General features: G+C 37.8%; 1 protein-coding gene across 3 annotated transcripts; it reads right to left on the bottom strand.

Annotated features, from left to right (window-relative positions):
- Positions 1-787: 787 nt before the first annotated feature.
- On the bottom strand, positions 788-24,359 carry LOC141541055 (uncharacterized). Of its 3 annotated transcripts, none has more exons than XM_074265103.1 (6): positions 24,275-24,359; positions 12,785-13,039; positions 6,799-6,844; positions 6,460-6,566; positions 3,123-3,172; positions 788-2,137 (listed from the first exon to the last, which is right to left on the bottom strand). In XM_074265103.1, exons 1-6 carry the CDS (start codon positions 24,303-24,305, stop codon positions 1,961-1,963), a joined length of 666 nt encoding a protein of 221 aa, XP_074121204.1. In that variant the 5' UTR covers positions 24,306-24,359; the 3' UTR covers positions 788-1,960. The 3 variants fall into 3 exon arrangements, with proteins under 3 accessions (XP_074121204.1, XP_074121205.1, XP_074121206.1); XM_074265104.1 differs by having other exon boundaries at positions 12,785-13,036; positions 24,275-24,353; XM_074265105.1 differs by lacking the exon at positions 24,275-24,359 and adding an exon at positions 15,241-15,330.
- Between the last annotated feature and the right edge of the window lie 2,950 nt (positions 24,360-27,309).

The raw sequence follows: 27,309 nt of genomic DNA, 5'->3' as shown, positions 1-27,309 counted from the left end.
TCAGTTCCTTGAAGGTAGAATATATTTAGCACAGTAACTGGCATAGATAAATACTTACCTTCCTGTAAGAAATAATACATATAGAGCACAGAAGCATGTGAGTCCATATAAATCAATATATTGGGAAGTAAGCAGAACCAGGTATACAAGAGGTACGGTGACTATGATGACAACATAGATGGAAAGAGCCCAAACCCAAACCAAATGCTTATATAATTGAAAGATCAAAATTGTCCTTGGAGAAGAGATGAGAAATGCACATCTTCTCTCCCCTCGTTCCAGAGGTGAGGACTACAAGTGCAGTGTGTGTGTGTGACCTGGACAAATTTGCCAGACTCAGTTTCTTCAAAAACAAGATAATAATAGTACTTCCTTCCCAGGTTTGTTGTAAGGATGAAATTGTAAAGCATTTAGCACAGCACCTGACAGAGTAAATGTTTAATGAATACTGGTTTTCTTCCCCCTAAAGGACTAGTAGTAGCAACAGAAGAAAGGGGACCATTATCCCAACACTTCTGGGGTTTGGCTTGTAAATGAATATGGAAAATCTCAGGAAGGATAGTTTGTTTGATTCAATGACTTTCATTTCTTGCTTAGGGAATTATTGTTTGAGGTTTGTGGGGCTGTTGTTGATATGGCTACTGTTAGGCAATAGCAATATTTTCTAGGACAAGAAGGAAGAAACAAGGTTGCTGGGAATATAGACTCTTTATTCTAGAGCTAAAGAGATTCTTGAAAATCATCTAGTCCAATGGTACCAAATTCAAATAGAAATGGGAACCAATAATCAATCAATCAATAGTTATTTATTCAGGGGGCAGATAGGTGGTGCAGTGAATAGAGCACCAGCCCTGAATTCAGGAGGACCTGAGTTCAAATCTGAGTCTCAGACACTTAACACTTCTTAGCTGTGTGACCCTGGGCAAACCACTTAACCCCAGCCTCAGAAAGAAAAAAAAAGTATTTATTCAGTATCTATCATTTGTCAGATACTGTACATAAAGATCCCAGAAGGCAAGCACGTTGGCTTAATTTTCAAACTTAATGTTAGCTACATTTTATTTTATTTTCATTTATTTTGACAAAATAATTGACAATTATTTCCCAATGATATTTTAATCTAGTTCAAGATGCCTCTTACCCAGTCCAAGGATTCTTAACCTGAGTCTTAAAGATAGCTTTCAGGAGATCCATGAACTTGAATGGCAAGAAGAAAGAAGAAGAAGAAGAAAGAAGAAAAAGAAAGAAGAAAAAAGAAGAAAGAAGAAGAATTAGAAGACAACTTTATTTCAATATCATTAGTTTCCTTTGTAATACTAAGTATTTTATTTCATATTGCTAAAATATTTTATATTTAAAATCATTATTCTGATATTGGGTCCATTGGCTTTGCCAGACTCCCCAAAATGATCTATAACATACATGCAAAGGTTAAGAACTCCAGATCTAGTCCAATGACTTTAATTTATAGACGAGGACACTGAGACTCAGAGAGCTAAAGTAATGAAGTTACAGGAGTGCCTAAGGATTTGAAGACTGATTCTAAATCTAGCATTTAGCACTGTACTGCTTCCCATAACCCCAGTTTCTTATTTCTTGCCCTGGGATGGCAAGAATTGAAGAGGGAATCACATCAGCTGACTTCCAGCTTGGAAACAGAAAAGTGTTTTGCTTGGACATTTTGGGGCTGCATGAGTGATGATGTGTGCCTGTAGCCTCAGTCCTCTCATGGCCCCTGATTAGGCCTGTTAGATTGTCTGTCTTATTTAAAGAATGTCTCCTGTATTTCCAAGACACTAAAAATATTCATGCTCTCATCTCTGTCCCTATAAGCATGAGGATTGATGAGCAGTTTAAAATACATGTCATCATACTATGCTTGGCAACCTTCTTTCTCTACCTTCTCTGGATTTTCTCATCTCTGTATTCTCTCATTCCAGAATAGTTTCCTGGTCTCCCATCAGAGGAAGACAACAGAAGCATGTTCCATTTGGTCAGGAGCATAGGTGACAACAGGTGAGACTTTCCTTGGGCACTGGAAGCATGGCACATTGGCATAAATGGCAAAATCATCTTCCTTCTGGGCAACCAGGTTGATCACATTGGAATATATTGCATCAGGTTGGTAATGTACAGCCTTCCAAGAGAGAATATCTGGTTAGATAGAACATCACAAACTTCTGGTTTCCTAAAACCACATTGATTTATCTGTTTGATAAATGAAATGCTGAGATCTCAGTGTGCAATTATGAGGGATGTGGTTAACTTTGGGGATGAGAGAAAAGCACAAGGGAAAGGCAGATAAATTTGGTTGGTCAGAAGGAATTATCACTCCATTTGTTTCAAGGTTGTTCAGTTGTACTTAATGATATTCAGGTAAGTCCTGAATGGATATCATCAAACTTATTCATGTCACTTCATAACAAATTATTAATACATCATAATATATTATAATTGCCTAGTGTAGTAGATAAGACCTGAATCAAAGTTCTGACTCTGATTTATAGGATGTAAGGTTTAGTGCTAAAAATGACCTCCAAAAGCCATATAATCCCCATCCCCATCTCACTTTATTAAAAAAATGAAGCTCAGAAGATTAAATTAAGCAATCCAAGGACATATAAATAGTAAATATAAAGTGTGTGATTTGAATACAAATTCTCTGACTACAAATCCAATGTTTTTTCATTATATCACTGTGTTTCTGAACTATCTGCATGACCATTGAAAAGTCACCTACTCTGTCCTAAGCACTGTCCTAAGCAATGAAAACTATAACTTATAGATAAGCGCTCAAATTTCTCAGTGCAGATAGTTTCCATACCAAAAGTTCCCAACACTGAGCTTTAGACTAAAAATACCAATAATGACCACTCTATTATAATATCCCCAAACTAGGAAGTACCATTCTTCAATCATTAGTAAGTTTTTGTAAAATAATTCCTGTAGAACTATTTGCCAGTGTAATATCACTTTTTTTTAGAACAAAGTAAGATCTTAGGAGAGGTTAACAAGTATTTGTTTATCCATTGTTCATGTCTGAGTCATCTAAGAAATAGCATGAAAATGCTTGACTTAGAGATTTGGGAGTACTTCTTTGTTTTACTCTTTTGATCTCTTACCTTGGACTTGAAGAAAAAGTTGTCCCATCTCTTCTGTTTCTTAAATATCCCTAGAAAATAAACAAAGGGAGATGGGGATTGTTTGAAGCTTGATTTCATCAATTTGGCTCTAAAAGGGAATAACTTAATATTCAGTTGGATATAGGAATTTTTCTAATCCTAATAAAGAAGTAGGAGGAGAAAGAGGAAAGAAAAAGGAGGGGTTGGGTAGAAGGGAGGGCAGAAACACTTAGAAAAAAAGTAAGAGAAGGAAAAGGGGGTGATAGGAGATAAAGTAGTAGGTGAGAACCCCACTACTAAGGACTGGAAAGAGAACAAAACTATATATAGGGGAGAAAACAGGATGAGGAGAAATACGGAGTTGATAATCATCATAGTGAATGTGAATGGGATGAACTCTCCTATAAAATGAAAGCAAATAGCAGGATGGATTAAAAAAATAATCCTACAATATGTTGTTTACAAGAAATATATTTGATACAGTGAGACACATACAGAGTAAGGGTAAAAGGCTGGAACAGAATTTATTATGCTTCAACTGAAGTAAAAAAAAAAAGAAGTAGAAATTCTGATCTCAGATAAAGCAAAAGTAAAAATTGATTTAATTAAAAGAGATAAGGAAGGAAAGTACATCTTGATAAAGAATACCACAAACAATGAAGTAGTAACATACTAAATGTATATGCACCGAGGGCAGCTAGGTGGCGCAGTGAATAGAGCACCAGCCCTAAAGTTAAGAGGACCTGAGTTCAAATCTGGTCTCAGACACTTAACATTTCCTGTGTGTGACCCTGGGCAAGTCACTTCACCCCAATTGCCTCAGGAAAAAAAAAAAAAAAAGCTAAATCTTTAAATGAATATGCACCAAGTGGTGGAGCATACAAATTCCTAGAGAATATATTAAGCTGGTTACAGGAAGAAATAGACAGCAAAGCTTTATAAGTGGGGGACCTCAACCTTACCCTCTCAAAATCAAACAAGTCTAACCACAAAATAATCAAGAAAGATGTTAGGAAGGTTAATGGGATTCTAGAAAACCTAGATATGATAAGACTTCTATATTGCAATACATGGGAGAGGTGTTAAAATACATGGAAGCTACCTGACAGTGGCTGCTGGACATCCAACCTAGCATGGATCTCCTCTTGTGAGAGGATGATACAAGGAGACTGAGAGTCAGTTGCTGTTCTCTGACTATCTGACTGAGAGACTATTTCATTGTCTGACCAGACCTCTCTTCCCTCTGCCTCCAATTTATCTCCTTCCCAGTTCACAACACCTGTGTCAACAAAGGCTGCCTTGTAACTCCTTCATATGTTATGATTCACAGCTGTGGAGGCTCTCAGAGTATTGACCTGTCCCTTAACATTTCTGGAGAAAACTGAATAGAGACAGAAGAAATACAATTTTTTTTTAATTTTTTTTTTTTTTTTTTTTTGCTAAGGCAATTGGGGTTAAATGACTTGCCTAAGTCACACAGCTAGGAAGTCTTATTAGATAAATGTAATGTTCTGGTTGCTTTTCTGGAGGTCTCTGGACCAGCCTTTGTTTCAGTAATCACCACGAGAATAGCCAGGTGTTAAAGTCCAAATTCTTTATTGTATCCTTACCTAGGGCCTGGGCTAGCTTGATCTCAGTTGAGGAAATGCAGGAGGACAGGCCAGCCACCATGATGGCATGAGATGGACTGAATCTGTCTGGCTGAGTTTGTCCCAGCTTATATGCTCTATTATAATTACATTATCATTGGTATGAATCTTGTAGAATAGGTGTCAATCTTGTAGAACTATATTTAGTACTAAGTATAAGTACTGAACTAGAGAACTATTAATCACCATGCAAAACTAGATAACCATTGTCTTATCAATTCCACTGACTTAAAACTTTATAAGAATCCTTGTTTCAAGTACAGAGTTCTGACCCATAACAGATAAGCCTTTGGTTAATTTGCTTAGAAAAGGAAAAGAAAAAGAAAAACAAATCATTTATATTAAAAATGAAAAGGATGAACTTACCACCAATAAAAAAGAAATTAAAGCAATAATTGAGAGCTATTTTGCTCAACTCTATGACAGCAAATCTGACAGCCTAACCAAAATGGAAAAATATTTACAAAAACATAAATTGCCAAGATTAACAGAAGAGGAAATAAATTACTTAAATAGTCCTATTTTGGTAAAATTAATTGAACCATTAATGAATTCCCTAAGAAAAAAATCTCCAGGGCCAGATGGTTTCACAAGTGAATTCTACAAAACATTTAAAGAACAATTAATTCCAATACTATGTAAACTATTTGGAAAAACAGGGAGTCCTGCCAAATTCCTTCTATGACACAGATAAGATATTGACACCTAAACCAGGAAGAGCCAAAACAGAGAATGACAATTACAGAACAATCATCATATGATTATTGATGAAAAAATTTTAAATAAAATATTAGCAAAGAGATTATAGCAATTTATCAGCAGAATAATACCCTATGGCCAAGTAGAATTTCTACCAGGAATGCAGGGCCAATTCAATATCAGGAAAACTATTACCATAATCAACTATATCGAGAACAAAATCAACAGAAATCATGTAATAATCTCAATAGATGCAGAAAAAGCTTTTGACAAAATACAGTACCCAGTCCTATTAAAAATGCTAGAGGGAATAGGGATAAAGAAAGTTTTCTTTAAAATAATAAGCAGTATGTATCTAAAGCCAATGGCAAGCATTATTTGTAAAGGAAAGAAACTAGATCCATTCTCAATAAGATCGGGGACGAAAAAAAGGATGGCCATTATCACCACTACTATTCAACATTGTACTAAAAATGTTGGCTTTAATAATAAGGAAAAAAAGAAATTAAAGGAAAAATTTATATATAATTGAGAAAATTTCAAAGAAGAAATAAAAATGTGTTTTTTAAAAAAGAAAAAACTATGTAGTCCAACCAAGAGTGTGTTGCTAATTTTTTTTAACAACCAGACATCTGAAAAGCCAAAAATTTTTTCTAAGTTTAACCTTCATTATTATCATTTTCTGCATCATTTTCTTAAGTCTAGACAATCAATAAAATAGTAATTCAAGCCCTAAAAAATTGATCCTATATTGTAAATCTGTTTAGTGCTTACAATTTACACAATTTACACAACCAGTTTGAAGTGTGTCCAAGAGGTGTCCAAGTGCATCCCAAATCCAGCTCATGTGTCTATTATCCCCTACAGAAGCATACCATTCCAATTAATCAAATCTTCCCCTTTCTTCTTCCCAGGTAAGCTGACCCAATTTATTACCATATGCCCATTGTGGGCACAATAAATAGTTGATAAATGCCAAAGAAACTCACTCTTGTTCCTCCAGTTCTTCATTATCATAGACATGATACCAACGGAAAGCAGGATGAGAATGAGCACACCAGCAGAACAGGTAAGGGTGGCCACAACTATGATAAAGCTGGAGAGAGACAAAGAGGAGAAATGAGCAAAGACTCCCCATTTGGATCCAATAACTTTACCATGAAGTAACCTTGCCTAACTTCTATACTTTTCTTGCTTCAACTCCTTCATCTTTCCTTTGTTCCAATCTCCAAAGTCCATCTATCCTCAGGCTATGGATACTATCTGGCCCCCTCTCACATGGCTAATCTCTTAGAATTCCCAATCTTATATATTGGTTTCTTACTTACTTGAAGTTGTCATTAATCAATGGACTGATGGTGGTATTGCTATCTCCTAGAAGGAAAAAAGAAAATGTGGTAGCCCGATTGCAGTTCAAATAAGCACATGTAATCTCTAGATCTTTCTCCAGGTCTAAAGTCCTAAGATTCTTAAAGGAAACATACATTTAAAATAACTAATGCTTTATTACCAGCCCCGTAGGAAGCCCATCACCTGACTTGCCTGAGTGCATATAATTATTAAGAGGAAAAGCCAGAATCAGATTCCAAGATTTCTGGCTTCAAATTCAGTGCCTTTTCATTAGGGACAGAGGAACTGAGAGGGGATAGTATCATCAATAACAAAGAGCCTCTAAAATGATACAATTAGAAGGATGGAAGGTACAATTAGATGAATACAATTAGATAGGTGGTATTATTAGAAGATGTAGAAGGATGATTATGAATTAGGGAGGGTGTGGAAGGCACACTAAAATTTCCCCTAAGAACTGCTTTGGCTGTATCCCCTAAATTTTGGTATGTTGCCACATTATTGTCATTCTTTTGGATGAAATTATCAATTGTGTCTATGATTTTTTTTTTTACCCACTCATTCTTTAGAATTAGATTAGTTAGTTTCCAACTAATTTTTTATCTATTTTTTCCTGGTTCTTTATTACATGTAATTTTTATTACATGAGTTGAAAAAGATGCATTTACTATTTCTGTCTTTCTGCATTTGATTTTGAGGTTTTTATACCCTAAAACATGGTCAATTTTTGTGTAAGTTTCATGTATTACCAAGAAAAAAATGTATATTTCTTTCTGTCCCCATTCAATTTTCTCCACAGGTCTATCATACCTAACTTTTCAAAAATTCTATTTACTTCTTTCTTATTTATTTTGTGGTTTGATTTATCTAATTCTGATAAAGCAAAGTTGAGATCTCCCATTATTTTAGTTTTGCTATCTATTTCTTCTTGCAGCTGTCTTAACTTTTTCTCTGGGAATTTGGATGCTATACCACTTGGTGCATATATGTTTAGTATTAATATTACTTCATTATCATAATACCCTTTAGCAAGATGTAGTTTCCTGCCTTCTCTCTTTTAATTAGATCTATATTTACTTTTGCTTGATCTGAGATCGGGATCACTACTCCTGCTTTTTTTTTTTTTTTTTTAACTTCAGCTGCAGCATAATAGATTCTGCTTTAGCCTTTTAGCCTTACTCTGCATGTGTCACTCTGCTTTAAATGTGTTTCTTATAAACAATATATTGTAGGATTCTGGCTTTTAATCCAGTCTGTTATCTGCTTCCATTTTATGGGAGAGTTCATTCCATTCACATTCACAGTTAAAATTACTAACTGTATTTCACACTATCTTATTTTCCTCATGTTATACTTTTGTCTTTATTTTCCCCCTTTTCCTTCTCTCCAGTGTTTTTCTTCTGACCACCACCTCTCAATCTGCCCTCTCTTTTTACAGCCCTTCCCCCCTTTCTTATCCTTTTCCCCTTTTACTTTTGTTCTTCTTTCTATCAGTCTCCCCCTTTCCTTTAATTTTCCCCTCCTACTTCCCTATAGGTTGAGACAAGGTTCTCTATCAAACTATATATGTATGATTTCTCTTTTTGAACCAAATCTGAAGAAATTAAGGTTCATATAATGCTCATTACCCCTCCCTTCTTTCCCTCAATTGTAATAGGTATTTTTTTGCCTGTTCATGTGATGTAATTTATCCCATTTTACTTCCTCTTTCCTCTTCTTCCAGTATGATCCCCTTGCCACTCTGATTTTCTTTTCTGTATCACAATAAAGTCAAATTATAACTATACCCTCTAAATATATCCCTAATAAAGATACAGTTCTTAAGAGTTAAACTTAACATCTTTGTGGAAGGTACTCTAGTGGAAAAGGTTAGCACCATATTTTGCATAAAGTAAGTGCTTAATAAATGGCTTTTAGTTGAATTGAAATTAATTTGTGCATGCATTTTGCCATCTCATTAGGTCACAAGATCCATGAGAGGAAGTGCTATATTTTAACTAACTTTTTAAACTTGTCCTCAGCACTTAACATGTTGTATTACACAAAGTTGGTGCTTAATAAAGGCTTGTTGCATTTATTTGAATATTTGGAAGCACATAAAGGTTTGGAATTGCTAGACAGAAAGGAAGGCATATGGGAGATGGAGCTATTATTAGTAATTTTGATGCCAAGTGAAGAAGTAGGAAATGTCTGTGGGGCAAGCCTCTTGGAGAGGCGCCTTAAGATCAATTTTATAACACAAGATATCAAAATAATACAAGGAGCAATTATGATAAATTTAGATGTGTAGAAGGGAGAGTTAGTTATTACAGTGATTTCTTCACTGATGAATGAATGCATATGTTAAAATGTTTTGCCCTCTAAGTTTTAGTACCTTGAGAAAAAGTCCCTTGTTACGTCTCTGGTGGGAAATGATGCTTGCTTTTGCTCAATATTGTGTAGGGAGATCAGAAGATGAAGAGTCAGACGTGTAAGTCTGATCTCCCTCCAGTTAAGTACCAAGGCCATGACTCACTATGACAGGTTATTAACATTGCAATAGAATTTACCCTAAGACCTCTGGGCATGGATGCCACAAAAAAGCTGCCCCTAACAGCAATCTAATTTCCTTTTCTCCCCCTTTATAAAGTAGAGATGAATGATTTATCACTTGCAATCAGGAACTCTTTTTCAGTAAAGTGGAAAGGCAAGATTTCTGGTACTTGGAACTGACTCCTCAGAGACATGAGTTAGTTTAGAGGTATCAGCCATTGTGGAGTGGAATGGTGAAATTGTTGGATAAGGAGGAAACTATCTAAGATCAATCAGGAAATAATGACATCAGGAGATAAACACCAATCTCTATTAAGCCTTTTGTTTCCTTAATAACTTTGAAATTGCTATCACTCATACTTCGTTCTGGCCCTTTTCCTGCCTCCTTGCTGAGATAATTGACCCAGTTACTCATATTTTTGTGAACAGAGAATAGAGGGAAAGCAGACCAACATAATAAAAATGATAATCCTACATAAACTAATATACTTAATCAATGTCATACCAATAGAACTATCAAAAGAATACTTTATAGAACTACAAAAATGACCCCACTGGCCTTTTCTCATCCTTAATCCTCCCCTCCTTGCCTTCACCCTGCACCAGAGAGTCATATATTACATCCAACGTTTTTTTTTTTTTTGAAAAAAAGAAAAAGAGAAAAAAAAATCAGCAAAACATTAATAATTTTAAAAAATCTGTTGTCATATTGCAATAGTCTTTTAGATGGCCTTCTTGCTTTCAATCATTTTCCCTTTCCAATTCATCTTCTCCATAGCAGTTAAAGTGATATTCCTAAGACCATGTTTAAGTGATAAAATATCTGTCACTCCCTTGGTCAAGAAGTTTTAGCCACTTCTTATTGCTTCCAGGGCTAGATATAACCTTTTTCCATATTCAACATTCACAGCCTTTCATGTTCTGGCTCTATCTTTTCAGATTTTTTTTTTCCAAATTACTTCTTTGATTCAGTATTTTTGGCTTTGTATTTTCAGTGTTGGACAGTTGTTATTTAGTCTTTTTCAGTTATTCCTAATTCTTTGTGAGCCCATTTGAAATTTCTTGGCAGATTTACTAGAGTGGTTTGCCATTTCCTTCTCCAGTTTATTTTTACAGATGAGGAAACTGAGGCAAACAGTGAAATGATTTGTTCACCATCACACAACTAGTAAGTCTAACTCCAAACCTTGTGATCTATCCACTGCACCATCTAGCTTCCATGTCTTATACAGAGTAGGAGCTTAATCAATGATTGTTTCACTGAATTGAATAGCTAAGTATCAGGAGAGCATCCCAGCATGAAGCTAGCAGGGTAGCTACTGTGTCTGGGCATAAGATTGTCAACTCCTTAAAAGCAAGGACTGTGTTTTGAATCTGGTTTGTTCTGAGCAAATGTTTGTTAGATTATATTGTATTTAACTCAATCCAATTATTATTTCCAATGTACAGAATTTAAGAAAAACAGTTCCTGTGCTTAAGGGGCTTACATTCCCTTAGAGAGAGAGAGCATTTATGCAGATGAATACTAAGAGGAAAAGATCACTGACAATTGGGGGCCCAAAAAGGTGGTAGGTACCTTTAATTCTAATGCAGGTGACTGACACCTGAGTCAAAAGGGAGATTGAGGGATTTTTGGAGGCAGAGGTAAGGAGAAGATACCTTCCATGAATAGGTTTCAGCCTTTGCAAAAGCACTGTGGTGGGAACCGGAAAGCTAAATTTAGACCATTTGATACATGATGAGTTTTATTGTTGTTGTTGTTTGGTTGGTTGGTTGGTTAGGTTTTTTAAGAGGTAATGCCCTGGGTTACACAGCTAATAAGTGTCTCAGGCCATATTTGAACTCAGCTCCTCCTCATTGTAGGGTTGGGGCCTATTTAGCTGCCCCTTACATGAAGTCAATAAGTCAAAGATAATTATATATTATGGATTTCGACAACTGAAAAAATGGAGGCTCCTTTAACAGAAAAAAAGAAGGTTTAGAGGGGGAAAATAAGCAGTCATATTTTAGATAAGCTATGTTTGAGGTGGCTGTGGAACATCCAAGTATAAATGTCTAGCAAGTACAATGAAGATAAAGAACAAGATTAAGATGATAAAAAATAGATTTAGAAGTTATATGCATTGAAAGGATAAATATTATCATGGGATCTCAAAGAGCATTGAGTTCAGCCCTTCACTTTACACAACAGTAAAGAAAGGATTGTGAAGTTCACTTGGGTAGTAACCATCAAACCAGGTTCTTGACTCCAGAGTCAGTATGTTTTGTATTTTACTATGTCACCATTAGAAACTTATAAGATTGGGGCAGATAGGTGATACAGTAGATATAATGATAGGTCAGTCAGGTCTGGAGTCAAAAGGACCTGAGTTCAAATTCAACCTCAGAAGCTTACTAGCTATGTGACTCTAGGCAAGTCATTTAGCTGTGGAAGAAGAAGACATAGAAGAAAGAGGAAGAAGAACAAGAAGAGGAGGAGAAAGATGATAAATAAAATGAAGACAGAAGAGGAAGAAGAAAAGGAAAAAAGATGAAGAAGAAGAAAGAGGAGAAGAAAAGAAAGAGGGAAGGAAAGGGACCCACATGTGCAAAAATGTTTGTGGCAGCCCTTTTTGTAGTGGCAATAAAACTGGAAAGTGAGTGGATGCCCATCAGTTGGAGAATGGCTGAATAAATTATGGTACATGAATATTATGGAATATTATTGTTCTGTAAGAAACGACCAACAGGATGATTTCAGAAAGGTCTGGAGAGACTTACATGAACTGATGCTGAGTGAAATGAGCAGAATCAGGAGACCGCTGTACATGGCAACAAGATTATACAATGATCAATTCTGATGGATGTGGCTCCCTTCAGCAATGAGGTGATTCAAACCAGTCCCAATTGTTCAGTAATGAAGAGAACTATCTATACCCAGAGAGAGGACTATGGGAACTGAGTGTGGACCACAACATAACATTTTCATGCCTTCTGTTGATGTTTGCTTGCATTTTGTTTTCCTTCTCAGTTTTTTTTTTCTAGATCTGATTTTTCTTGTGCAACAAGATAACTATATAAATATGTATACATATATTGAATTTAACATATTTTAACATATTTAATATGTATTGGACTACCTGCCATTGAGGGGAGGGGGTGGGGTAAATGAGGGAAAAATTTGGAAATGAAACTTTTGCAAGGATCAGTGTTGAAAAATTACCCATGCATATGTTTTGTAAATAAAAAGCTTTAATAAAAAAGAAAGAAAGAAAGAAAGAAAGAAAGAAAGAAAGAAAGAAAGAAAGAAAGAAAGAAAGAAAGAAAGAAAGAAAGAAAGAAAGAAAGAAAGAAAGAAAGAAAGAAAGAAAGAAAGAAAGAAAGAAAGAAAGAAAGAAAGCTGTCTATGCAGCTAAATTGCCAAGGGTGGTCCTATGATTTAGCCTATCTTACCTTTACAGAATGGAATGTCATTCTTCAATGAAGCATTGAGGGTTTGGAAGTCCTCAGCCTTATTTTTCTGGGTGCAATTTTTTCCTCTGCCAGATGTGATCTTTTTCCAGTGTTCAAGGTTCCTAACACAAGCATTCCCTTCCAACTTGCATGGAAGGTGCTCTGAGGTGTTGTGTAGTTGGTAGCAGACACACCATACCAGGGGATTTTCCATTCTCTTCTCTTCCATGGCTCCAGATGCTCCAGGGGGACCTGCTGAAATAGAGAGAAGTATAGACCCTCAGAGTTTAGGGGAAGTCCACCCCAAGTCAGAATCAAAGAATTGGCAAGCGGTTATTGAGTACCAATTATGGATAGATCTGGTCATACCATTCAGAGATATTATGAGGAATTCTTGTGCCTGAGGTAAATTCAGGTAAGACAGAGCAAAAGTAGAGGCTGAACAGCAGGGAGGGGGACAATTTGACCTTGGATATAGTTTTGCCAACAGAACTCCGACTACTACAATATATTCCAAGTCTGTATATATGTATATGTGGAAATATAGTTTACATGATTGACTATGTATAACATATCAAAATGCTTGCCATCTCATACAGGGAGGAGGATAGAGAAAGAGGAAGAGAATTTGGAACTCCTATTTCTGAAAAAAAAAAAAAAAAAAAAAAAAAAAATATATATATATATATATATATATATATATATATATATATATATATAAATTGTTTTTACATGTAATTGGAGAAAATAAAATATAGTTTTTTAAAAATAAATTCTATGCCAGCCTTGAATTCAGGAGGACCCAAGTTCAAATCTGGTCTCAGGCACTTAACACGTCCTGGCTGTGTGACCCTGGGCAAGTCACTTAACCCCAGCCTCGGGGGTGGGGGGTGGGGGGGTGGAAATTCTATGTCAGGTTGTATTTTCTGGATATGTTGGTTATTAGGACTTTTGAAACATGAATGAAAAAAATGCAAAAGCATTTATCAACTGCAAATGCTATAATAAATGAATTGAAATTGCCTGTTGAAAAGGTAATTATTAGGTGGCATAGTGGATCAGCCTCATGGGATTGAAAGGAGGTTTGAAGATGAAAAGAGATAGTGTATGCAGTTCTTTGCAAACCTTAAATCAATATAAAAATGCTTGCTTCCCAGGCAGCTATATGGCACAATAGATAGAGCATAGGCGCATAGGCTCTTAAGGTCCTGAGTTCAAATCCATCCTCAGACATTTAATACTTCCTAGTTGTGTGACCTTGAGCAAGTCACATAACCCCAATTACCTCAGCCAATTTAAAAAAAAAAAAAAAGCTTGCTCTTTATAAAGGAAAAGTTGTAATTTAAGAAGTAGCTACTGAGACTAAGGGATAGAGTATTGGACTTCAAAGACAGAAAATATCTGAGTTCGAATCCTACCTCATGCATTTACTAGCTGTGTGACCTTGGTCAAGTCATTTAATATCTGCTTCAGTTTATTCAATTCAAATTCTAGAGTCAAGGTATTGGACTCTAAGGTCCCTTCCAGCTTTGAATCTATGGTCTAAATTCAATCCCTTCATTTTATAGATAGAAAAAACCAAGGTTGAGAGAGGCAAAAGCTTGCCCAGGATCATACAAGTAAGGGGTTAGAAGGATTCAAACTCAGATGTCCGACTCCCAAGCCTGGCTCTATGCATTGAGCCACCTGGCCTCTAAGGTTATTTCTAGCTCTAAATCTGATACTATTAATTTCTTGAAGCAAAGCTTTTCTTCTCTCTTTTCCAAAAGAATACATCTCCAGGTCATTCCCCTTGGCAGTGGCTGAGTTATTTAGCATAAAAGAATTCTGTTAGGGGGGCAGCAAGGTAGCACAGCAGATAGAGCATCAGCCCTGAAGTCAGGAGGACCTGATTGACACTTAACACTTCCTAGACCCTAGGCAAGTCACTTAACCCCAATTGCCTGGAAAAAAAAATTTAATTCTCTTAGGATTTGGGTTCCTACCTATGGGTTAACCTGCTCACCTATACAATCTGTTGTCCATCATTATTTTGCCTTACAACTTAACCTCTTGGGAAGATCTCTCCCTATTTTTAGAATAAGGGTAAAGCACACTTTAGCCCAGTTGAAGAACACTAATTTCTGGGACTCTACATAACAGATTTCTGCCTTCTAAATTTGAGTCTTCTGGGCCTACATCGTGATCCAACCACTATCTTACAGTGCCTGGTAACCCATTATTAATGGGTGTCTGAGATATCTTTTCCTTAAAAAGAAGAAATCCCAGTACTGACAGCCAAAGAGCTGCCATATCTCTTTGAACCTGGAAATTGGAGGGCTACCATCCATCTTTGGTGTCAAAGCCCTCCCCTAGTTCTGGGGAATTGTCACTTTTCCCCATCCTTCCATGCATATACACCAGCTTCAGAGGTTATAGTTCTCAAAACTTGACAGAGGTTTTAGTAGAAAACTCACCTTGAGACCCAGAAAAGTACAAAGCACTCTAATCCTGCTTCTAGCACTTTGCTCATAGCTCTGATGGCTGCCTTCAAAGAATATCTTCCTTTTTTTAAAAAAAAATACTTCAATCGGAATTTAACAAACATTAAATAAAAATTAGTGTTTCCATATGCATTATAGGAAAGAAGGAGGAGTCTGTACATGAATCTGTAAATTTCTTTTATGGAACACTTCTTTTCATATATATTTTTCAATGCAGTTAATTCAGTTGTGTCATTTCTCAGGATGTGGCCTGTGTTTTTCCTCCCTGGGTGTGATGTTTAGTTTTATCATCAAATCACCCATTTGGAAGGAAGTTGCTGTTAATGGAAAATATAATATGCAGAGTATCTGATTAGTTTCTTTTTTCCTTAGGTCACTAAATGGAAATCTAATTTATTTAGTAAACAATCCCCTAAATCAGGCAAAAGAGAGAGAGAATACGCAGAACATTGGTCTAAAACCCTTCAGGGGTTTGGTGAGAAGGCAAACCCCTGGAAGGACAATACAATGAGAACATCTCTGTGTGGGAGTAGCATGCAGTGATATGGGCCAGCAGAAAGTCATGAGGCAAAGATAGCGGTTGTATGAAGAGAAAATAGATTCTGGATATCGATAGCTCTGATGTCATTCACTCCTCATCTCAAAAATCTTCAGCTATTTCCCACTGCCTACAAAATTTGAACTTTTCTGCTAGACATTGAAGAACTTCCACAATCTGACACTTTCCAATGTCACAAATCTGATAATAGACACAATTTCATCAAATGGTAGAAAATAGGAGACCAAGGAAGTGGTTTCCCCCAATCATTTTAGTCCTCCACCTCCCCCAAAAGATAGATAGCCAATCTCCCCAGAGATATGGCATAAGGTCATTTCCATCTATCTTTATTTTGTGACAAATGGGTGGTTCCGTGGACAAAGTACTCAACTTGGAATTAGGATGATCTGAGCTCAGTCCAACTGCAAATATTTACTAGTTATATCAGCTACTAAGTTTTTTGCTAACTAAGCAAAGCCCTTAACCTCTTACCTCTTACCTGCAAAATGAGGATTTTATCTCCCAGAATTGCAGTAATGATCCTGAGATCATATTTTGAAAAGTGCTTTGCAAACCTTAAAAGTGGTATACAAATCATCAATATCCTTATTACTATTGTCATTATCATCCATATTACACTAGGGCTTCCTTTATTCTACAATCCATGTGCATATTACAAAAGATGAAAGTATAAGTGACTTGCCCAAGGTGACTTAAGTGGTTGTGAAGGATTTGAATCCAGATTCTCTGACTGAATCCAGTTATGAGGGAGCCACCAACAAGGGATCCAGTAGGGGAGAAAGAATACAAAACAAGGGGGAGTAGTTGTTGAGGTACGGAATAGGACAAACTAGAAAGATTTCATGATTTTAACAAGAGCAGCCCAGAGCTGTGGGCATTTGGAATATTGGTTCCTCAGTCAGATGTGATTTCCTTAATAGAAGACATGAGGATTGGGGAGAGGTTCATTCAAGCCAGCATGTGAGTGAACTCCCACTTAAGTGCACATCGCATTTCTAGAACTTGAAAACAGAGACTTTTGCCTGATTGGGACCTCCTTCCCTTGCAATTTTTTTCCTCTTTAAAACAGTAACCCTATGTGCTAGGAAGATAAATTAGGAAGGTATTATCTGTCTAGAATATTTCTAAATTTATCCCCCAGCCCTCAGGCAATTGCTTTAATATTTGTCTTCCAGCAGAAAGCAAAATGCCATTATTCCAAGAGACCTGCAGAGGGTCACCTTTCTCCTGCTACCTTGGGGGAAGGAGGAACAGCAGCAGCAGATGGACGATTCGACTGGAAATAACCCTGATTGAGAAATATTGCTGTCCTTTGGCTAGCTGCACATCATTATGACCTGAGACAGAAAGCAAACCACCCTGAAATGGGGTTAATGCCAAAAAAAAAAATCTCTCTGGGCACATTCCCTGGATTCAGAGACACCCAAGAACTAGAGCTTAAGTTTGTAAGGCAGGAGCCCAACCCTCTTATTTTTCAGAAAAGGGTGTCTGGACAGACAGATGGAGTAAGTTGCTCAAGATCACATGAATGGCATGTAAGTAGCAGAGCAAAGATTTGAATCTTAGATTTGGTTTGGTTTTGAATGACAACTCTGACTTTTAATAGCTTACAACTATCAAAGATAGCACCAGGACTTTTGGAAGTCCTTCTTCTGGCTGGATTATAAGCTTCTAGAGAGCGGGGACTATTTTCACTGTTATTTCTGAATGCCCAATACCTCTCGCCTCCATCATTTTCGACACCATATTTCTTTCCAGGGTTAGCTCTGGTGGCAGCCATGATGTATTGTAGACCTATATGGAACTTAAAATCCACTAAAATCAAGATCATTTTCACAGCAAACTCTATCTAGCAATGTCACACCTCAGCCTTCCATATCTGTATAGTTGCACCCAAATCTAGGACTTTCTATTTAATTCTACTAAATTTCTTAATTTGAATCCAGGCTCCAAAACTTACTAGTTATGGGACCCGCAGTATAGAGACACTCTGGGTGGTCACAGCCCCAAGAAGTTCCAGGGATTTTGTCTTGACTTTAACACTTAAAAGGACCTGAGGGTCATCCTGTGTCATTAACAGCTGCATTAGCTCAAACCTATGCCAGATTGCACAGTGAATAGAGCACAGGGCCTGGAGTCTGGAATATTTATCTTACTACATTCAAATCTGGTCTCCAACATTTACTAGCTCTGTGATTCTAGGCAAGTCACTTCACTCTATTTGCCTCAGTTTTCTGTCAAATGAGCAGGAGAAGGAAATGGCCAACCAAAAAAACCCCAAATGGGGACGTGAAGAGTCAATCACGGAAAAAATGTCCTAGTTAGGCTAAGTGACAACCCAGATAAGTGACCTTATAAATATAAATGCTGAGCACCCTAGGTGCTCAGCTCCGTATCCCTACCTCAGAAAAAGTCAGCTAAGGCTCTGAAGAGCTGGCAGATGATTCTCAGTTGAATATGTATCCCAATTCCTCCTCTACTCTCTTTTCCCATTAAGTTTGCTTGTTTGCATTACTTTAGGCTACTGTTTTCAGTATTCCTTGGGCATCATTTCAAGACACAGGGCAAATTGCTTCACCTTTTGTTCATATATAATTTTATATAGTTAAACAAATATATATACTCGCATATATGTATGTATGTATTGTGCATGTATATTTATAAACATGTTCTCTCTTCTAAAAGAACATAAGTTCTCTGAGGGCAGGAGTAGTTTTACTTTTGTCTTTGGATCTCCAGCACCCAAAATAAATGCTTGTGATTGCATAATTTGTGCCTTATTTACCTCATCTATAAAATGGGACTGATGATTCTTACATGGCCCACCTTTCAGTAATGCAGTGAGGAAAGTCAGAGCCACTCTGTGATATGACTAGAGTGTAGTCTCCCAGAGGGCAGGCAGTTATTCATCTGTAAAATGAGCATCTTTGAGGTTTCTTCCTACTCAAAATCCTACAATTGTGTGATTGTTGCACACTCTCCATCACCTGGCGTGGTGCTCCCCACATAGGTTGTTAACTGATAGGATTGGATTGGTTTGAAAGAAGGAAGAAAAGGCATAGCTGGGTGGTGCGGTGGGTAGAGCATCAGCACTAGAGTCAGGAGGACTTAAATTTAAATCCAGACACACACACACACACACCCATGAAGGAGAGAGGACAGGTTTTTTTGTTTGTTTGTTTTTTAATGGACTGGGATAGGGAAAGGGAAAAGAAAAATTTTGGAGATAGTTTGTGTCTGTGCCTCAATGTTTATTTTAAGTGTCCATTCTGATTGAATGTCAAGTCTAGCCTGTGGGCTGCCAGGGAAGCCTGTTCTCTGGATTAGGTTAACAATCCATCCTTATGTGTTCTGTGGTCCCCCATTGTAATGCCAGTTCAGCTCCTGTCTCTGAGGACCTGTGGGCTTTTTTAGAAAGGAGTGAGTAATTTGTTTTGGAGCAGGGAAATGTTATCATCTGTCTTCCTGTAATCATTTATCATCAAAACTACTTACTGACACTTTCAACTCCTCCCCAGTTATCTTTATTTGTAAATTTCCACAGAGAAAATGGATTTGAAGGCTAATAAATGCTTGGGCTTTTTCCATTTGAACTCCCATTGGAAGCCTTATAAATTCAGGGGGAATTATTGCTAGAGGCTCAGCTGGATTCTTGTAAATATAGAAGGTTTTCCACCTCTGATGAAAGCAGCACAATACTAACCACTCTTATTCATTCTTCCATCTCTAGAAGGGAAGCCTGTCTTACTTGGCTCTGATTTCTCTGCAGCTACTGGAGAAAAAGATGCTTTTTCTCTTGTTCACCAGCCCCCCCCCCTCACAGATAGAAGGAGGAGAAGGATGAAGAGGAAAATTGTAGGAGAAAGGGAGGAGAGAAGGAAGAGAGGATGAGAAAATGGAGAAGAAGGAGGAGGAGGAGGAAGAAGAAGAAAAAGAAGGTTTAAAAACCATTTGCTAATTCATGTATGTCTCTGAAGGATGATAAAGAAAGAAAACACACTATTCATCCTGAAATCCCATTCTAAAGAATTCATTTGCCACAGGACACTTAGATTTACTCTCCAGAGATCCTGGGAGCAACTCATTTGGAAAATTAATCTTCATAGGCTTACTTGATGATACAGAGAAAGTGAACAGTAATCAGCAGACAGGAAATAAATGGTTTTGAGCAGAGCCAAGTAGAGTTGGGAGAGAGAAAGGGGTGATTCTGTTTAGGTTAATCAGACTGGCTACTGTGAAATGCATAATGGATCTCAACAGCCCTTGAGGTTAAATGGAGCTCTATTTATTCTGGAATTTCATCTCAGAGAAAGATAAAGGTTGTTAGTTAAAAGCCTAAGAAGTGAGCTTATGAAGGTGTCTCATTTTGTAAGGCTTTTAGGAACCGCTTTTCCCCAAAGAGCACTCCAAAGCCTCAGGAAAAAGCATCTGGGCTTTAGTGCTATTAGAGCTAATCCCTCAAAGATCATAGAATATGGAGTTGGAAGACACCTGAGAGATCATTTACTAATAACAACTGGCATTTACATAATGCTGTAAGGTCAGTAAATTCTTTATAGACATTATTTCATTTGATCCTCAACAATAAGCCCTCCATTGGTAAGGATGTTGGGTATTGTTCTTATTATTCTCATTTTACAGATGAGGAACATAAGCTAAGTAACTTAATAAGGCAGGAACGAACCCAGGTATTGCTGGTTATAATTCCAGCACTCTGCTACGAATGAGGTATTGGAGGATTCGGGACATTAAATGTCTTGACCATGGGCAAGAGGCAGAGGTGGAATTTAAAATGAGGTTTCTCTCATATATATAGCACTCTGTTGTAGCTTGACCTTTGCACTGAATATCCTCCATATCTGGAATGCTCTCCCTCCTTACCTACCTGTCCTGCCACAATCTGTTGACCTCCAGTATCATATCACCAACTGCCTTCCAGCCATCTCAGACTAGATGCCCAGTAGACATCTCAAACTCAGCAGGTCCAAAGCAGAATTTATTATCTCTCCCCAATCCCTCTCCCCCTCCTCTCTTCCCTATTACTGCAGAAGACAGCACCATCCTCCCAGTTCCTCAGGCTCAGAGCCTAGGAGCCGTCCTTTCACTTTTGCAGTGTGTCCCCTCCTCCCTTCTGATACTGCCATCTCTCTGGTCCAAAACCTCATCACCTCCTCTCTGGGCCAGAGCAACAGCGGGCTGGAGGGTCTGCCTGCCTCCTCTAGTTCATACTCCATTCAGCCACCAGTCGTTATTCCTAAAGTTCAGACCATCTCCCTCTTCAGCAAGCTCCATTGGCTCCCAATCGCATTCAGGATCAAATACAAAATTGCCTCTTCGACCCCTCATAATATACCTGCCCCAATCCAGTTTTCCAGTCGTCTTATACCTCATTTGCTACCAAGGACAGTGACATCAGCCTTCTCCATCTCTCAGCTCCCAGCATTTTCTGTCTGTCCTCCAGGTCTGCAAAGCTCTCCCTCTTCATCTCATGGTTTCCTGCCTCCAAGCCCTCAGTGAAGTCCCATCTTGCACAGGAAGCTGTTCCCAACCTCCTCCAAATTCAAGGGCTTTCCCTCCTTTCATTACATCCTAGTATCCTGCATAGCTTATGTGAAGCCTTTGAGGGCAAGAACTATCCTTTGCTTCCTTTTGTATTCCCACTGTTTATGCCGTGGCTGGCACCTAGTAGGTACTTCATATGTTTCTCTCTCACACTACACATATGTGAGTGGTTAAGTGTATATACAATACACACACACATATATATACACATAAATGTGTATATACACATACAAGGTAATTTGGGGGAGAAGACACTTGCTGTTGGGAGTGGAAATCAGAAAAGACTTTATATAGAAGATGGGGCTTGAGCTGAGTCTTGAAGAAAATTAGGGATTCTGAGAGGCAGAGGTCCATAAGTCAATTAATATTTATTAAATACACACACAGAGATGTATGTGTCTACACATACAAATACACATACCCACCAGCATATATACATGCATGTTTTGTGTATGCACGTGTATATTTGCATATACCTGCATCCACACATGTATGTTTGTACTTATACACATGAAATATATGTGAATATACATTTATAACATAGATACATATGCATGTACAAATATACAGGTGTGTATAAGTGCACATATGTATAAATATACATACCAAGTATATCTACACATATAAATATAAACACAAACATGTATACATGCATACATATACACAGAGGTGTATGTGTGTATATATACAAGTGTACACACATATAAATATACACACCCAAAGTATATATACATAAATATATATAAATATACATGCATTCACACAGAGGTGTGTGTATAAGTGCACATATATAAATATATATCCACAAGCATATATACACATATATAAAGAAACATACACATATAAATATGTTTATATTTATACACATGCATGCAGACATACACAGAGACATATGTGTGTTTGTATGCAAGCGTATGCACATATAAATATACATACCCACAAGCAAATATACACATATATAAATATATATACACACATCCGTGCATACAGTAAATTCCTGGTAGGAAGAGCTATTTCATTTCACTTTTGCCTTTGCATTGAGGGCTGCTTGTAGGTAGGAAGATCCACATCCCACTTCTGATACACATTGATTGTGGAAACCTCAGTACTGGTACTCTTTAGGCAGCTCTGCAAAGCAGCAGATTTTCTCACTCAAGTGCCCTATACCAACGAAAAGTCACTGGTCCTTTTCTATCCCCAGCACCCAACATGGTGCCTGACACCTTTTAGGTGTGTAATTGTTGATTCCCTAAGTTCATCCCACTGGGACAAACTAGAGTTGCTAAACAATGCTTCACTGTAAAACTACTCATTGTGTATATGCTCCCTGAGGCATGGAGGAAGAGAGCCAAATACTCCAGCAGCTGGAATGCAGGCATCCTAGACCTGGATAACGTCGTAGAAATCATTTAGTTCAACTCGTTTTCTAGAAGAGAAAACTGAGGTCCAAAGAAACAGAGTAATTTGGCCAAAATCATCAAGCTAAATAAAACCAAAAACTTGAGTTTCTGATTCTATAAGGATACAATGCAACTCCCTAACTGCTGATAAGTATTTTAGTGACCCTAGGAAGTCAATCCCTCTTTCTGGTCTCTGTTTCTCCATCTGTACAATCAGGAGGATTGGTCTAGCTATAGGATCCTTCCAGCTCCAACTTCCTATTATTCTATAAGAACTCTCAACAACTCCCAAAATGCCAATGTTGTTGTTCAGTTATTTCAGCCATGTCCCAATCTTTGTGACTTCATGGTGTTTTCTTGGCAGAGATATTGGAGTGTCCTTCTCCAGCCCATTTTACAGTTGAGGAATTGAGGCAGACAGGGTGAAGTAACTTGCCCAGGATCATACAGCTAAGAAGTATCTGAAGCCAGCTTTGAACTCAGAAGGAGGAGTCTCCCTAACTCCAGGCTTGGCACTCTGTCTACTTCAACACCTAGCTGCTCTCTAAATGCAAAGGAGTATCACTAATTAGAGATCTTGGTGGGACTGCACTAATCTGAAATTTAATTTAATCTACAAGAGCCATTTAAAATAGCTTGCTCTCTTCTAAAAAGCTTCAATTTTCCCTTCATCTAAGCTTGCTTTTGCTATTGATTTTAGAGATTCCACACTTTATTATTAGGGTTTCCTTTCTCATTGCATTCAGGGTTAGGGAGTGGCAATGGAGAAAAAGTACATTTTCATTAATAAAAATTAACTTTTTTAGTTAATTTAATCTTTTAATTACAATACTGTATGAGGATGTATTCTGATGGAAGTGGAAATCTTCAACATAAAGAAGATCCAACTCACTTCCAGTTGATCAATGATGGACAGAAATAACTACACCCAGAGAAGGAACACTGGGAAGCAAATGTAAATTGTTAGCACTACTGTCTATCTACCCAGGTTACTTACACCTTCGGAATCTAATACTTAACGTGCAACAAGAAAATGGTATTTACACACATATATTGTATCTAGGTTATATTGTAACACATGTAAAATGTATGGAATTACCTGCCATCGGGGGGAGGGAGTGGAGGGAGGGAGAGGATAATTTGGAAAAATGAATTAAAAAAAAAAAAAGATGATAGAAGCTAAACTAAGTAGGTCCTGTGGGAAGAGAGTGGAAAAAGAGCTTTGCCTTTGCTGACCTTACAATGAAGAGGGAAGAGACAGGACACAGAAGTCAAAAAGATAAGCAATAAACAATAATGTAAGAAAGCATCACTATGCACCCCTGTCACAGAAGAAGCCCCTTCACTTGAGACTCAGCTCTTTTCTCCTCAGGACCCTTAGAGTTCAGTACAGGGAAAGACCTTGATAATCCAGCCCAGTCCAGATTAAATGATCCCAAGGAAAAAGAATTTAACTGTGTGAGGAGGGAAGGGGGGAAGGTGTTACCTGCCACCAGCATCAGGAGCAGCAGGGCCATCGGTCCAGGAGGCCAAGTCTGTTCCAGAGAAGGAGCTTCACCACAAAATGTGCTGTGATGGATTCTCTCCCATCCCCCCCATCCCCAGTGTCTTTCTTAGGCCCCTCCCTCTCGATGAGGGAACCTCTTCATTTCCTGAAGCCAGCCTCCAGCCTAGAGGAAGACATGCAAATTACTACTTAATGGGGCTAGTGGAAAAGCTAGCTCCCAGCCTCAGTTTCTTCCTCTGAAAAATGAGGACTGGATTTTTTTTTTTTTACTTGTTTTTTACTTCTCTTCACACTCTCATCCTGAAAAAGACTCTGGTCAAGAAGGCAGTGTCTGGGAATCATAAAGAGTCGCAATTGCTTCTCTCTGTAAGATTCTTCTTCCTAATAATCTGTAGGACACTTAAGGGGCTTTGGCAATTGGACAAAAGCAGTGTCAGGAACAAAAGAGAATTCACTTTAAGCAATTCGACAAACACATTTCTCACTCTTTTCTCCTTTGTACACTAGTCACAATCCTGGATGGGATGACTTGAATAAGGCCTGCATTAGAGATTGAATCAAAGAGCTCAGCAGGTCATGTTTCTTTCTTTTACTTTTTCTTCCTTCCTTCCTTCCTTCCTTCCTTCCTTCCTTCCTTCCTTCCTTCCTTCCTTCCTTCCTTCCTTCCTTCCTTCTTCCTTCCTTCCTTCCTTCCTTCCTTCCTTCCTTCCTTCCTTCCTTCCTTCCTTCCTTCCTTCCTTCCTTCCTTCCTTCCTTCCTTATTCCTTCTTCCTTCCTTCCTTATTCCTTCTTCCTTCCTTCCTTCCTTCCTTATTCCTTCTTCCTTCCTTCCTTCCTTATTCCTTCTTCCTTCCTTCCTTCCTTCCTTCCTTCCTTCCTTGCTTCCTTCCTTCCTTCCTTTCTTCCTTCCTTCCTTCCTTCTTTTCTTCCTTCCTTCCTTCCTTCTTTTCTTCCTTCCTTCCTTCCTTCTTTCCTTCCTTCTTTCCTTCCTTCTTCTTCCTTCCTTCCTTCCTTCCTTTCTTCCTTCCTTCCTTCCTTCCTTCCTTCTTCCTTCTTCCTTCCTTCCTTCCTTCTTCCTTCTTCCTTCTTCCTTCCTTCCTTCCTTCTTTTCTTCCTTCCTTCCTTCCTTCCTTCTTTCCTTCCTTCTTTCCTTCCTTCCTTCTTTTCTTTCTTCCTTCCTTATTTTCTTCCTTCCTTCCTTCTTCCTTCCTTCCTTCTTCCTTCCTTCCTTCCTTCCTTCCTTCCTTCCTTCCTTCCTTCCTTCCTTCCTTCCTTCCTTCCTTTCTTCTTTTCTTCCTTCCTTCCTTCCTTCCTTCCTTCCTTCCTTCCTTCCTTCTTCTTTCTCCCTTCCTTTCTTCCTTTCTCCCTTCCTTCCTTCCTTCCTTCCTTCCTTCCTTCCTTCCTTCCTTCCTTCCTTCCTTCCTTCCTTCCTTCCTTCCTTCCTTCCTTCCTTCCTTCCTTCCTTCCTTCCTTCCTTCCATTATGCCACAGTTCTCTTTTATTGTCCTGACTCAGTTTCCCTAATTATCCTGACTCAATTTCCCTAAGTTTCCCTAATTGTTCTGCCTCAGTTTGTAATTATTCTGCTCAATCCTGCAAATTACCACTCCTTCTTAATCAGAATATTTGATAAGAATAAAAGATCTTATACTCAGAATATCAGAATGCCTCTCCCCATCCCAAGCCATCAGAATATCAGATACTGTCTTATCAAGATGCCTCTCCCCATCTCTGGGGTTCCTCTCCCCATTATGTCATCCCATCTCTGGTGGCTCACTCCACCTTGTCAGAGTCCTGTTCCCAATCTCAGCACCCTGACTCCGCTGTTGCCTCAGTATACCCCTGAGTCTGAGCCATGTTTATATAGGCCATTGAGAACTCACATTGTTAAAGGGATTCTTGGAGACGATAGTTTCATTCAGCCCTGGGACCAAACCATGGATCTATTTATCCATGTAAATATCTCCCTTTTAAATAAATTATTAAATATTCTCTAATTTCTATCTTGCCTCAGTTTCTCCGGCATTACATTTCCTTCCTTCCTTCCTTCCTTCCTTCCTTCCTTCCTTCCTTCCTTCCTTCCTTCCTTCCTTCCTTCCTTCCTTCCTTCTTCCTTCCTTCTCCTCCCATCTTTCCTTTCTTCCTTTCTTCTCTTGTTTGTTTATTCATTTATTTATTTAGTTAATTTATTTTTGTTGCCCTCAACAGTATTTTTTTTTCAATTACATGCAAAGATAATTTTCAACATTCATTTTTTGTAAGATTTTGAGCTCCAAATTCTCCTTCCCTCCCCAAAATAGAAAGCTATTCAATATAGGTCGTACATGTACAATTATGCTAAACATATTTCTACATTAGTCATGTTGTGAAAGAATAATCAAAACAACAAAAAAAAGAAAAACCATGAGAAAGAAAAAGCAAACAAAAAACAAAGAATAAAAAAGTGAAAATGGCATGTTTCAATCTTCATTTGGTTACTGTGGTTCTTTATCTGGATGTGGATGATATTTTCCATCATGAGTCTTTTGGAATTATCTTAGATCATTGTATTACCGAGAAGAGTTAAATCTATCAAAACTGAGCATCACATGTTGTTGCTTTTACTGAGGTCACTTTACTTTAAATAAAGCAATAGAGATAATAGGCATTACAGAGTTAAATGACAGTAATCTTGGAAAGAAAATCAAATGGAGACTAAAATACAAAATTATGAATTTGTGCATATGCCAACATCCTGTACAACCTGTATAACTGATTCTTCTACCCTCTTAGACTGGTTAGTTTGATCCCAAGGTATAACTGAGAGTGCTTCAAGTCACAGAATAGGCTAGAATTATAGATCTGAAAGGGACCTTGGAAGTTTTCCAGTCTAACTTTCTCATTTTATAGATGAGTAAACTGAGGCCTGGAGAAGGGATATAGTTTGCTTTAGAGCTTGGACCACAAATTCAGCTTGATTCAAAAAATAATAATTAAGTGGTTGCTTTGTGCAAGGCACCAGAGACTGAAAGACA

Source organism: Sminthopsis crassicaudata, chromosome 4 (assembly GCF_048593235.1).
Source record: "Sminthopsis crassicaudata isolate SCR6 chromosome 4, ASM4859323v1, whole genome shotgun sequence".
In the NCBI taxonomy this organism is placed as follows: Eukaryota; Metazoa; Chordata; class Mammalia; order Dasyuromorphia; family Dasyuridae; genus Sminthopsis; species Sminthopsis crassicaudata.
This window is presented reverse-complemented; position numbering and strand designations above follow the sequence as displayed.

Coding starts and splice junctions, on each gene's coding strand:
- LOC141541055 (XM_074265103.1), bottom strand. CDS start 24,305: ATGGCCCTGCTGCTCCTGATGCTGGTGGCAG. Junction 6,845..12,784: donor TGACATTCCATTCTGTAAAG/GTAAGATAGGCT, acceptor TTTTCCTTCTAG/GAGATAGCAATACCACCATC. Junction 2,138..3,122: donor ACTTTTTCTTCAAGTCCAAG/GTAAGAGATCAA, acceptor CTCTCTTGGAAG/GCTGTACATTACCAACCTGA.